Consider the following 13,945-nt stretch of genomic DNA (forward strand, 5'->3'; position numbering starts at 1 on the left):
CAGCCAACTTTTTAGGAAGGAGGCCACCTGCTGTTGTGAGTAAGAAGGGTGTGTGAAGAAAACCTCTTGGCTGTGGGTTTGGGGGCCTTCCTCCGTCCTGACGGCTCCAGGCCAGAAGCTGGCTCTGTTTCCTCGTTCTGCCTGCCACAGTCGATGTCTCTCCTCTTCCCGTGAAATAGAAGTAATGGTATAAATATGGATACATTTTGAGGGGGCATGTTGACAACAGAGTCTGCGGTGGTAGCAGTGGGGATTTCATTCCCCGGGGAGCCAGGAGGAGGGCGTGGTGTGTACCCAGGTGCAGAGGTGGCCCAGGGCCCCTCTGGGTGCGGGTAGCCCTGAACCGAACCGCTTTCTTGTGGGAAGACAGGTGAGGTAGTGGGGCAGGTGCCAGTGCAGATGCTGCAGGATTTGGTTGTTGAGCATCAGTGCTTGCTTCGGGGTGGGGCCTTGCCCACTCATGCAGGAAGATGGTTGCAGAGGTCTGGCAGAGGCTGGTCTTGGTCTGATGGAGGGTTCTAGCATTTCGGGGAAAGAGCTGCCGAGGAGTTGCTCCGGGCTCATCGACAGGGGCGGGGACTTGTTTCCTAGCAGCTGAGGTTTGAGGGCTCCAAGTGCCAGCCTGATTCTGCTCGTTGTGAAATCTCATTTGTAATCTCTGGTTGGGGGGCTACAGATGAACACTGAGCAGCCGTTGGAGAGCGTCTTATGGGATAGGGGAGCCAAACATACATACTTCCCCTCTTTCCAGCCTTCTTTCTCTGTGGCCTGGGTAGTCTGTGAACTTGAGGCCAACAGGAGATCTTTGCTGTGGTGGCCGGGGGTGTGGTGGCACTGAGTGGGGGCCTAGTTCTGCTAGGTAGAAAGAGTTCCATTCACGACCACTCCCTGCCTTCCAGATGGTCTCAGCCAAATGGTCTGGCCAGTAGGCATTGTGTCATACCCTTCAGAAGCAGGAGAGACTGGGATGGTTATTATATTGTTCCTCAGGGGGAAAATCACTTGGAGGAAATACATCAGCGCTTCTGAGTGCAGAGTATTTATTGACATGCAGTTAAAGGAGGCTTTTAAACAACATATATGTATCTCTCTAGTAAGGAATAAATGTACAAACCTATCTCACGACTCCATTTTGCAGTTCCTATTTCCTGAAAGGTATATATATATATATATATATATATATATATATATATATACACACACACACACACACACAATATATATGGTTTAGTAGCTAAGGGATTGGGGTTTTGAGCTGGGATTTTGGAGAAACTGTTTTTAGCCTGTACTTGGAGTTGGGCCAGGCCTAGAAATCTGTTGAAATAGCTTTCTTTAACTGCTAAAATTGGGATGGGTTCGTACCACTAGGATCTTGAGCCTCACTGATGGCTGGGGAGGGCCCTGGAGAAGGGTCCGTGCTGGAGGCCTGGGATGCCTGCGGTTCAGCCTCCTCCGGGCACAGGCCTGAAGCTTGGGAGCTTACGGTCTCACCGCAGAGTGCACCTGCCTACAGGTGGCCCTCCTTGTGGAATAACCTCTGGTTTCCTTCCTGCCTTTGTCAGAATCTGCTCTTGGTCTTCCTGGGAAAGCTTGTATGTATGTGGGGACCTGGGGCGGAGTAGTGAGCAGGGAGTTCTCTGAGGTGGTGCTACTCTTTCTGGATCACAGATGCTGGCACCCCTTCCCCTACTTTGCTCCTCAGCCCCTTGTTCTAGGGAGATGCCAGAAGCTGCATGCAGGGAGAGGTACAGGTGCCATGTGTGAGTGTGTGTGTGTGTGTGTGTGTGTGTGTGTGTGTGTGTGGTGACAGCCACAAACTTCAGGGATTGTATGTAAGTATGTATGTATGTATGTATGTATGTATGTATGTATTTATTTAAATGTTTATTTTATTTTTGAGACAGAGACAGAGCATGAGCAAGGGAGGGGCAGAGAGAAAGAGAAGCAGACTCTGAAGCAGGCTCCAGGCTCTGAGCTGTCAGCACGGAGCCCGATGTGGGGCTCGAACTCATCAACCGTGAGATCATGACCTGAGCCAAAGTCAGACTCTCAACCGACATGAGCCACCCAGGCGCGTCTAGGGATTTTAAATGTCAATTTAAGTTTAACTTTTAGTTAAAATGTATACATGATAAAAAAAGCACATAAAGATATACAGTGAAAATGAGCATTTCCATGCCTGACCTCTTCAGTTCTGCTCCCCTGAGGTCTCTGTCACATGTTGGGTGCCTAGGCGAGCGTGCCTGTCCTCCTCCCTCCGTTATCCCCTTGCTGGTATGCTAATTCCTCTGTTCTGTACTTTGTGAATTTTACTCTAAAGTGTAGCTTTAGTCCATTCTTTTTAACAGCGACCTGTTCTTCCGCTGCATGGTAAACCGTGATTCGCTTTGTCAGCCTCCTATGGATGGACATTGAGGTTGCTTTCAGTACCAATTTGGCTTCTAGAAGCCGAGCTGCAGGAATGCCTTGCACATGCTCATAGGTCTGTAATAGGCCACTGGAGGAGGAGTCTAGGCACTGGGTGCTTAACAAGAAAGGAAGCATGTTGTTTTGATTCGGGAGAGGGGGGAAGGAAGGTTTCCGAGTTTTTCTTTCTCGGAGGGATCTTGTATTTACTTCTGCAGACAGAGTCTGGGGCTGGAGGGGAGACTGGGGTGCTGGTGTCCTGGTTTCCCCTGCAGTCTGTTTTGGTTCAGCTCAGGTTATCCGGCCTCCACGGAGCACCTGTTGTTTGCGTCCGTTGGCTGTGCCCTGTGCGCGCCCAAAAGTGTGATACAAGAGTTCGAGGAGGCAGCCAGTGCCAGATGAGGTCTGGGGAGGGAGGAGAGATTTCGAATATGTGGGTATGACCAGGCCCAGGAGTGTGCGGGACTTGGGTGGGGGGCTGGGGGCGTGAGCCTGGAGTCTTGGCTGAGAAGCCAGCGGGGGCTGGGCATTTGCTTTCTACCTTAGTTTTGGGGGTCGCTGTGAGGGTCAGGCATCCTGTCGTGGCCTCCTTGGACTTTCTGTGGCTCTGGGATCCCCGTCTCCTACCTGCTTTGCAGCCCCAGCTTCGTCCACTCTGTGATTTTAAAGGCCTATGTGTAAGGCACCTGGTGTAAATAATAGATGGGCTTTCTCTTTGGAGCAGGTGCCATCCTTTCAGAGCAGAAGCAGAGGGTGGGGGGGGGGCGGTGAGGGCAGCTGAGTGTTTCCTCCTGGCTTGGGTTGGGGAGAGGGAGGGCGGAATATGAGAGACGGTGCACGTGGGAGCCATCCCCTGGCATCCTCCTGGGAGTTCTGGGAGCTCTCTGGCTGTTTCCCCATCCCCGTGGCCACCGTGTGCCTCCGAAGTGACCACAGTTTTTCCCTTTGTCGCTCTGGCTGGGCAGGGCTAGAAGTGGGGAAGTTTTAGGGCTGGCTGGCAGATAGCCCTCCCTAAATAGAAAGGTGGCTGTTGTGACCCTGATCTGGTGGGTTGGATGCCTGTGCCCCTGCCCCGTCTCTCTCACCATTGCTATTACTTGCTGCCCCTATGAGAAGTCCAGAGCTTTCCGTGCCCACAGCTCTGTGGTATGGGGCTCTGGGGCCTGGGCAGCACAGAAGTTCCTATTGTGGCCGGGTGGCAGCTAGGGCTGACCTGTAGGGCTAAGGAGGTGGGGCCTGGGGCCTGACAGTGGAGCTATTCACAGGCTCTGCCCTGGTTTCCTGCTGCCTCCCATTGTGAATTTTTTGAGCAGGGGAGGGGAGGAGGAGAGGGGGTGGCCAGGGCTGCTATTGTTGCTGGCAGCAGGAGCCCATTATGCTCACAGAAGTCTTTGGTAGGCCGATCTTAGCCACTCCGGGACCCCTTTTGTGTTTTGTGATGCTGGCTGAGCTGCCCAGCCTGGACTCTGCCCTCTCCCAGCGCTCCCTGCCCTCCAACCCCCCCCCCCCCCCACCATCCCTGGAGGTCTGGATGGGCCCTGCTCTTCCTGGGTACCTCCATCAGGATCTCCATTCCCCTCTCTCAAGTCTCCATGCTGTGCTCGGAGCCACCCCCCTCCCTGGGAAGAGTTCTGAGCAGCTGGGCAAGGAGTGGGGGTGCCTGGTCGCTGTCCCATCAGCCACCTGCCTGCCTGCCTGCTGCCTCTGGGAGTGGGTCCTGCCTGAGCTCTCCTGGCCCAGCTGTGCCCTTGGATGGGGGTGCATGCCTGGGATGCTGTCAGTCTCGAAGGCTCCCCTCTCCTTTGTACCTCAGTGCTCGGCCCAGTGTCCCCTGTTCCTCCCTGGAGTACTCAGATGCAGAAAAGCTTGCTTGCTAGCCGGCTGGCCTGGAGCCTTCACGCTGCCTGAGCCACGGCCATTTTCCTTTGTTCTGCCGTCTCCGGACTCTTGAATCTCAGGCAGGCAGCAGGCTGGGCAGGCAGCCGGCGGCAGGCGGTGGGTGTGCAGCACCAGCGGAAGCCCTTACGACATGAGTCTTTCCACTGAGCCAAAGGCATTCAATCCCCTGGCTGCACTCAGTTCCTCCAGCTGCACCCCTGTCTCCCCAGGGGTGTTGAGATCTCTGTTTGGTTAGAGAAGGTCACCGCCTCTTACTGGATCAGTATCATGGTGACCTGTACAGTGGGGACTGAGAGAGGTCCCACCTGTTTGTGGCCACTGCGGGTGTGAGAGAGGGGGAGAGAGAACACACAGCGCCTTGGGAATGCTAGCCTCCTGGTCTTTGGCAGAAAAAGCTACTCCCAGGTACCAGGTATGGTCCTCCTTTACCTCCTGGCACCCTGTGATGAAGTCTGTGGAGGAAGAGCTCTTGGCATTAAGTGGCAGGGGTGGTTGAGAGTTTTTTTTATTTTGGTCTCTGTATGTCTGTGGGGATTTTTCTCCCAATTGAGGGGACCTGTCCCTTGTCCCTGTGTCTCACCTCCCCCAGTTTTTGGTTGGCACAATAAGCTTCCTCCTGGGGGGCTGGTCTCACCCACGTGTGGAGTTAACAGGCAGAGCTGAGGGCTACTCCCTGGCACCTGTTCCTGGAGTTGTGCCCACCCCAAACCAGAAATCTCCTGCTTTCTAAACTCAACCACAGCCAGAATCTGTAATAGTCACCTGTCTTTGAAGTAGGGTTGCTTTGCATGAGCACTAGTAACTTTCTCTGTTTTTCTTTTGTTTAGTATTTTATTTTACCCTTTCAAAACCCATCCATCCTTGAGATCAGCCTGGCTGATTGTAGGGGAGGAAAAATAATTTTCCCCCTGCCCTTCATGGTTCTTGGCTGAGACCTCCTGTAATAAAAGACAGATTAACAGGAGAAAAACAAACAAGTTTAGTAACATGTCCACCTCCTGCATGCATGAGAGATCCAGGAAAACTTGAGGAACTTCACGAAATGGCCCATGCCATCACCTTTTTCAGCTTAAGACACAAGAAAGATGGTTGGGGCTGGGGTGTGTGTGTGTGTGTGTGTGTGTGTGTTGGGGGGGGGTTAGGTGGGGAAAGACCTGGAAACAGGGTAAGGTTGTTATGCAGATTTAAGTTTGTGTCTCCTTTGATAAGAATATCTTGTGATTTAGTGTCACCTTTATCTTCCTGGTGCTGAGAGCAAACACCCTTCCAAATGGAGATTTCCCTCGTAAATGTAAATTTCCCTTCGGTAACTTCTATTCCGGTTTTCAGCTCTTCTCCTGTGCCTGCTGTTTTAAAAAAAAATAATGAGATCAAGATAATCCTTATGCCGAAGAGGCAAGTTTCGGGGTGGCAGATTCTGCTCGGTCCCTCATTAGCCAAGTCTCACAACTTAGGAGGTGAGTTCCAGCCCTGGACAGGGTTGCACTTTGGAGAATCATTTTAGCAAATGTTGTACAAGACTCAGCAAAAAAGAGTGAAGTTAACTTTCAAATGCATTGAAACACAGGCACTGCTTTTCCGGTAGCTGGACCCGGGCAGGGTTGGGAAAGCTCACGATTGGGGCACGGTGCTCTGGAAAAAGCACATGGAGGTAGAAGGCTGGGGTTGAGTCCCACCTGTGCCACTGGCTCTTTCCGAGGTGACCTTGGCAATTCATTTCCATGGGTGCCTGTCTCTGGAAAATGGAAGGGTTGGTTGCACAGCACAACTTTTTAGCTGTGACTCTTTGAATTCTTTGAATCTAAATCCAAAATGGCTGCTCACTACCTTGAGAGCCCCTCTTGCCAACTCGAGATCTTTTGGGGAAGAAATGTTACCAGATGGGATTAAGGAGGCCATTTCTTCCTTAGGTTCTTGAGGGAGTCACCCCACAGATGTCCATCGTTTTTCACAGGGAAACCCACTCACCCTGAGGCCTGCCCTACACTGTCAGTTCTCAGGGGCTGGGTGTGGCAGGGCGGGAGTAACTCTTCTCTTGGAAGGGCCACATCCCTTCAGTGAAAGAGGAGTTGCGGGGGTGGGGGGGGGGGGGGAGGAAAGTTACGCTTTTCATTTGACCTTCCCTTCAATGGGGCCAGCCTGTTAAAAGTAAAAACAGGGTGCCTGGGTGGCTCAGTTGGTTGAGCTTCCGACTTTGGCTCAGGTCATGATCTCACAGTTCAGGCTGTGCGCTGACAGCTCGGAGCCTGGAGCCGGCTTCAGATTCTGTGTCTCCTGCTCTCTCTGCCCCTCCCCTGCTCGCGCTCGCTCTCAAAAATAAACAAACATTAAAAAAATTAAAAATAAAAGTGAAAACAAAACGCTTGAGATAGAGACACCTTCTGTACGTAAATATCCCCTTTCCTCATCTGGAGGGGGCGGCTAGGTTTAAATTTTGCCTTTATTTTGTTGTAGATTCCAGAAGGCGACACCACCCTTTCACTGGTGCCCCTTTAGGGTTGGTTCCTGGCCCTTTATCTGCTTTTCCCCACCCAGCCAACATCCCCTGGGCCTCTTGTGCCTGCTGGCCCAGTGGCTTTCCTCCCATTGTCTGCCACGCCTGGATCAGCCTCTGTGTCACTGCCCTAGGCTCTGTGTTTATGCCCTGCGTCACAGGAGGCCTTCTGTCTTGGTAGACGCCCAAGAGGCAGGGAGTCTGGCTTCACCAAGTCCTTTGGTTAGCGTAGCTTCCACAGCTGTGAAATGGGAATAAAAATAACCTGTGCGGATCCAGGGGGATGCACTAAAATACCGCACAAATCGCAGAATTAACGCACTGCTCCAGGAACGCGGACTGTGTCCCCGGAAACGTACTCCCAATAAAGGTGGCCGGGCTCTCCTCCCTGGACTTGCCCTAATGGTTGTTTCCCTTCTTGAGTGCTGTGGCTTTTCTGATGGGCACCTCACACCCTCTCTGTTCAAAGCACGGCCCCCAGGCCTGTCTCTGGGCCGCAGTGGCAGCACCTGGGAGCTTGTTGAGAGGCAGCCTTGACATTTTAACCAAATTCCCAGGTGATTTGCATACACTTTCAAGTTTGAGAAGCCCTGGCTCAGACACCTTTGTTCCGCCTGCCTGTTGCTCTAGCACCTTCCTTAGTCTGTTTTGTGGTTTTGCAGACCTCACCCTCTTGCCCTCCTGAAAGTTGTCCACTTGAAACGAGTCTGGCAACTCCGACTCCCCAGCTCCTGCCATCTGGGGTGTGCAGTTTCTGGAGGTATCCCTGGGGAGGCCGGCGGAAGCGGGGGGGGGGGGGCGGGGGGGGTGTCTCAGAGGGAGGGCTGGGGCCCCGAGAAAGCCCCCCTCCCCTCGGCTGGCAGCTGTGGGCACCTCCCCCAAGCTTGCTGGCGAGGTCATCTTTGGGGCACAGAGCCCAGGGGGTAATTGGAGCCCTCCTTTGTGAAAGGGTGGCAGGGAGCCTCTCTCAGCCATCTGGTGCCACTTGCCCCGCCCCGCCCCGCCTGTCCCAGCTGGACGACAGGATCAGAATCAGGTTGTAAATGTTGTTTTCTTGTAGAAACACAAAACATCCCACAGAAAGATGTTTTGGTGTATGTCGAAGTTAAAAGCAGTACTCCAGAAAGGGGACTATAAATTTTTTTTTTTTGTAGCAGAGAAAAGTTGAATCTGGCCTTCCTGATGTCGCTAGGATCGCCTGCCCACCTCCTGTGTTCTGGTGGGGTGTGTGGGGGTGAGTGCTGCTGGGTTGGGGGAGAATGGGCTCCCTGCACAGCTGCTGGGGCCCCCCCTGGCCTTCAGGGACTCCGTGTAGGGACTGAGCGCTGATCTCCGACCCCTCTCGGCCTTTTCAGCAGTGTCCCACCATTGATTTGCATTTTTTTAAAAAAAGAAATCTCTCCTCCCACCCCCCTCCATTCCTTTCCTCTTTATGTTTTCAATGCATGACGTTTTATTTATTTTTTTCTCTAGCAGGCTTCACTTTTCTTAGCTTGTTTGGGAAGTTTGTTTTGTTTTCTTTGCTCTGTGAACCTTTCTCCCCCGGCTGTTTGCATTGCTGGGAGGAGGCCAGAAGCCAGGCTCTGCCCTGGCCTTGGAGCGTTCCCTGCCGGGAGCAGGATTACGGGGTGCTCCCAGTGCTGTCCTTGGAGAGAAGTGGGTTGGTCGTCTTAAAACACTGCATACTGTAGCGTGGGCTGTGCAATTTTGCGTAGAGGGGTTTTTTAACATTTTAGAAACAATCTTTCTGTGTTTCAGGCATGGAAAATGGGAGGAAAAGGAGGCAGTGCGTGTCATTCTGAGTTCTCTTACATAGTTTTTTGTTGGGGGAGCGCAGGTGGGGGTGGGGCAAACTCCACAGAGAACATTTCAGGTCTGCATTGGACGCGCAGGTCAAATCTTTGCAGCGCGCTGGAGCAGCTCCCCTAAGGGCGCCGGAGACTCCGTTATGGGAGCAGAAGTGACTTCTCCCTGCGAGGGGACTCACTCATCACGCGGAACATCTGTGGCGTGCAGGGCCCCAACTGTTTGTTTCCCCTCTGCAGGGGCAGCTGCTCTGACGTGTCTTGATCCCATCTGCAGGGCCTGGCCCAGAGCTGGGGACACACCTGGGGCTGTGTTGATAATCGCCTCGGACAGTCTTGGGGATGAGAGACAGTTGGTCGCTCTGTGTTGCGTGGCGGTGTGGTGTCCCCGTCTCAGGGCAAGTTGGTGACTGTCTAGATGTGGAGCCCTCCTGTCGTTCACGATGAAACCACCAGCTCTGTGGTGCCTTTCCTGACCAGCTTCCCACCTCGTCCTTCCTTCCTGTGCACGATCCTGCCCTCCAGCACCTACCTGACTCACTCCGTCCCTGGTAGAAGGAAGTGTGGCCTGAGTCCCCTGAGTCAGGCACCCGCCCCACTGTGAGCTCTTCACCCCCACGGCCTCATTCGGGGTGCCCCGCACGCAGCAGGTGTCCAGACACGTAGAATCAAGTCCGAGGTGTTGTGTCTCCCACAACAAAAGCCTTTTCACCGGGAGGGACTGGCCTAGCGAGTTTGTGCATTGATGGATTGCTTGCCACCTCATCCTCAGTCTGGGGAGCCCTTGCCTCAGGCCCTTAGTTGAGAATTTCACAGTGGACAGAGGGCCCAGCGTGTTGGCCTCCTGGGTTCTTGTCCACGTTGAAGATGTCTCTGTGAACTGGGCCCAGATTCTCCACATCTTGTGTGCAACCGGCTTCTGGGTGTAGGCGTTTCAAATGCAGTTAGGGTTTCAGAAATAGGCCTGCCGTGATGATCGCGGGGCACAGGCCCCCCCTCCCCGCCCCCCAATCCTGTGAGCCGGCAGCTTCACCTTCCCTGGCAGAGGGCAGAGCAACTGAGAAGGCAGGAAAGTGCCAGGCCTCTTGCACCTAGCTTTTTGAGAAGGTGCGGGGGCAGCAGCTGTGGGTGACTAAGTCCCGCCTCACCTGGGTGGGCCTGCACCACCTCGATGGTGCTCCTGTAGTTGGATGAATGCCTGATGAATCATGTTCAAGATCTCGGGGCCCCAGACTTGCTTTCTGTGCTAGTGCTTTATTTCTTTTTTTGTTGTTGTTGTGGTTTTTGTTTTTGTTTTTTTTTTTTGTTTTTTTTTTTTTTAATTTTTTTTTCAATGTTTATTTATTTTTGGGACAGAGAGACACAGAGCATGAACGGGGGAGGGGCAGAGAGAGGGGGAGACACAGAATCGGAAACAGGCTCCAGGCTCCGAGCCATCAGCCCAGAGCCCGACGCGGGGCTCGAACTCATGGACCGCGAGATCGTGACCTGGCTGAAGTCGGACGCTTAACCGACTGCGCCACCCAGGCGCCCCTTTGTTTTGTTTTTTTAAGGGAAATGGCCACAAGCTCTATGCTTTGACTTGAGGCCCGTTATTTTGTGGAATCTCCCTTAATTGGAATTTCTTGGATTCTTCCTTATGATTGGACCCATGTTACGTATTTTCATCAGGAATACCACAGGAATGAGGTGTCCTTCTCAGTGTTTCCCCTCAGGCGGGATGGATTTTGGCTTGACTCATGACTGGTGAGGAAAAAAGTGATGACTTAGTTAACAAGGTACTATCTGCTGGGTTTCTCCACTGCTGAGTTACTATTATGTTCTCTGTAATTTATAAGTGTCCTATGGGGAGATGCTTTGAGATAATGTAAACATGTTGTTTCTCATCAAACTTTTATCAACTGATTTTAGAGCCTGTTACCGTCTTGAGTGTTTGTATCCCCCAAATTCACATATTGAAATCTAACGTCCGATTTGGCAGGCCTTTGGGAGGTGCTTAGGTCATGAGGACTCCATCCTCAAGAGGATTACCACCCTTAAAAGAGACACCACAGAGCTCCCTTGCTCCTTCCACCGTGTAGGGGACACAGTGAAAAGGTATCAGCTTTGAACTAGGAAGGAAGAGGGCCCTTGCTCGACCATACTGGTACCTTGATCTTGGACCTCCAGAACCATGAGAAATAAATTTCCATTCTTTATAAGCTACCCAGCCTGTGCTGTTTTGTTGCAGCATCTGGAACGGACCAAAAAAGAACCCACTGATGATCCTTGATGGAAGATTCTTGACAGATCTTTATGTCATGGTTGCCAAATGGTGATATTTTAATTCCGTTAATTCCTTCTGCATTTGTCATTTGGCATTCTGCTAAAGAGGAGCTTTCTTGGGGCACCTGGCCGGCTCATTCGGTTAAGCATGTGACTCTTGAACTCTTCGGGTTGTGAGTTGGAGCCCCACATTGAATGGAGAGGTTACGTAAAAATAAAACCTTCTTTAGGGGCGCCTGGGTGGCTCAGTTGGTTGAGCATCCGACTTTGGCTCGGGTCATGATCTCGCAGCTCGTGGGTTTGAGCCCCGCATCGGGCTCTGCTGACAGCTCAGAGCCTGGAGCCTGCTTCGGATTCTGTGTCTCCCTCTCTCTCTCTGCCCCTAACCCACTCACATTCTGTCTCTGTCTCTCTCAAAAATAAATAAACATTAAAAAAAATTTAAAAGGGGCGCCTGGGTGGCTCAGTCGGTTAAGTGTCCGACTTCGGCTCAGGTCACAATCTCACCGTCCGTGAGTTCGAGCCCTGCGTCGGGCTCTGTGCTAACGCTCAGAGCCTGGAGCCTGTTTCAGATTCTGTGTCTCCCTCTCTCTCTGACCCTCCCCCGTTCATGCTCTGTCTCTCTCTGTCTCAAAAATAAATAAATGTTAAAAAAAAATTAAAAAAAAATTAAAAAAAAACAAACCATTTTTTTTTATTTTAAAAAAAGAGCTTTCTCTTCTCCACTTGTTTATCCATTTATATATATATCAGAGTGGACTCAAGGATTCTTATTTTACTCAACGAATTAAAAATCCATTACTATTATTGTTTATTCTGATGCTCAGATTCTTCCAGATTTTGCCAGTGAGAGTTCCTCCAAACTGACTGCTTTGGAGGACAGCTCTTAAAAATGTGAATTTCTAGGTCTGCCACACTTCTATTGAACTAGTCTCCCTGTGCAGTTTGGAAAAAGCTCCTTGAGTGATTCTGATGTTCTTTGGAATCTGGGATCAGCTGGACGAGACCCATGATTTTCAAGTGTGCTCCTCACGGAACCTCCTCTTTCTTCCCAGACACCTGAGACAAGCAACCTGCTCTGCCTGTCTTCATGCTGGGTTTCTGGGTCAGAATTTCTTTGAACAGAAGCTCCTGTAGCTTAAAAAGTAATAAAAATAGTAAGTTTGAAAATCATTGGATTAGGTGACCTCCATTCCAGGCCCAGCACTTTTCCCGCTGAGCCCTCGCCTCCCTGCTTCCCTCCTTTGACCCACTTCTGTCCCTCCCTCTGCTTCTTTCCCCGCAACAGCACTGGTGTAGACAAAGGTCTCCTCTCACCAGATCAACGAGGAGGCCCCTTGGCGCTCCTTAGACTCAGCAGGATTTGGGTTGTGGGTTTTGGTGGTGGAAACTCATAATGCTGTTTGCTAAGTTCAAGGTTTCATACAGGAAACTAGACGCTTAGAACCCTAGGCCCATGGGGGGGCGGTGGGGGAGCCTGCTGGGGCTGTGAGCTGGTAGCCTAGGCTTTTCTGGACCTCCACGTGGAGGCCATCCCTTGGGCCTCTGGTCTCCGAACTCTGGGAATCTCCCTTTCCCACACCTGTGTGCCAGGGGCTCAGTGCTTGTGATGCCATGATAAGGGAGGGTGGCCCACCCTTACCCCTGTGTGACTTTGTAGTGTCCTCCCCTGAGGAAGAGTCAGACTTCTGGATACCTCTGAATGGCTGCTGCCAATGTGTCCAGTTTGCACTGTTTCTGGCAGACCCTGGCCATGAGGAGTTGGGTCCTAAGTAGAGTAGGACAGAGACACTTCTGACCCTGAGGGTGACTCCGAGACGTTGAGCTCCGTGGATCTGAGCCTTCCTCCCCTTAGTGGGTGGCTGTGCCTTGGGGCTGAGGTCACAGGTTCATTCCTGTGGACAATGAGGCGGCCTACTCTGGCCTGCCTTTGTGATCCTCTCTCTCACTGGAACCTGTTCCCCTTCCATAGTGACCATTCCTATCCTTGACTTGTCACCTTAGACCTACCTGTTTCGTTGGCCCAAGAATGTTCCCCAGCACCCAATGGGCTCTGAGGACTCTCTTCTCGGGTGGTAGGAATGTCTGAGGCTTAAGATGTGCTACTTGGAGATACAGCCAGGCCCCCAGCTCCCTTGGGAATATGGCTGCCCTTCACTGGCATGGGCCTGTGACTTGAAAGCCAGGTGGAAAAGTTGAGTTTTGGTGAATGGCTGACTGGAGAATGAGTGAGAGAGGAGACAGCAAGGGTAATGGGGGTGGGATGGGGAGGGCAGGTTTCCAGCTCAGGTTATGGATGGACAGTGCTATCCAGGTACAGCATAGTTCAGCTGAGATCTCTGCTTAGGGTTTCACATGGCCCACATCTAGGTGTTGGCAGGGTTGCGTTCCTTTCTGGAAGCTCTGGGGAATAATGTACTTCCAGGTTCATTCCAGTTATTGGCAGAATTCAGTTCCTGACCGTTGTAGGACTGTAAAGGTAGCCAGGGCTACCCTTATCTCCTGCTCTGTGCACATGGCTCCTGGATCTCAGATCCAGCATTATGTACTGTGTCCTTCACATGCTTGGAACCTTCCAAATTACTTCTGCCCTCAGCTGGTAGAAAGCTCTGTTTTTAAGGGCTCACATAATTCCATTGGACCCACTCTGGTAATTTCACTATTTTAAGGTCAGTTGATCAGTCAGTCTTAGTTACATCTGCAAAGTTTCTTTTGCCCTTTCTTTCATATGGTGATAAGTTATGCTTCCTGGTTTTTCACTTTGCTCAGTAAAAAGATGACAACTAAAAATATTTTGAAGTCTTCCTAGACATCTGGGTAAAATTGGTGGGTCGAGTGGACACGCTTAATTTTACTTTATCGTAGAATCTCACAAAAGTTAAGATAAAGGGGATTTTTAAAAAAATCTGTATGAGGATAGGGGGGATGGGAAAGGAAACAACAAGAAACAATTTGCAAGCCAGTAATGGATGAGTGACCCAGTTTAAAATAGAGAAGTTGGGGGGCATCTGGGTGGCTCAGCTGGTTAAGTGCCTGACTCTTGATTTTGGCTCTGGTTATGGTCTCATGGTTCGTG

At 51.6% G+C, this 13,945-nt stretch overlaps 1 protein-coding gene across 5 annotated transcripts in view; it reads left to right on the top strand.

Annotated features, from left to right (window-relative positions):
• TSPAN14 (tetraspanin 14) overlaps window positions 1-13,945 on the top strand; it is a 57,059-nt gene that overhangs the window by 6,716 nt on the left and 36,398 nt on the right. Inside the window, exon 1 of one of the 5 annotated variants that reach the window (XM_019813401.3) lies at window positions 5,489-5,762. The exons of 3 other annotated variants lie outside the window; for them this stretch is intronic. In XM_019813401.3, coding sequence (XP_019668960.2) covers window positions 5,576-5,762 — 187 coding nt within the window. In that variant the 5' untranslated portion in view covers window positions 5,489-5,575. Of the gene's footprint in view, window positions 1-5,488; window positions 5,763-6,652; window positions 7,560-13,945 lie in introns of those variants that run through there. One more of the 5 variants, XM_045040224.1, reaches the window with a different exon arrangement.

Source organism: Felis catus, chromosome D2, assembly GCF_018350175.1.
Source record: "Felis catus isolate Fca126 chromosome D2, F.catus_Fca126_mat1.0, whole genome shotgun sequence".
Taxonomy (NCBI): Eukaryota; Metazoa; Chordata; class Mammalia; order Carnivora; family Felidae; genus Felis; species Felis catus.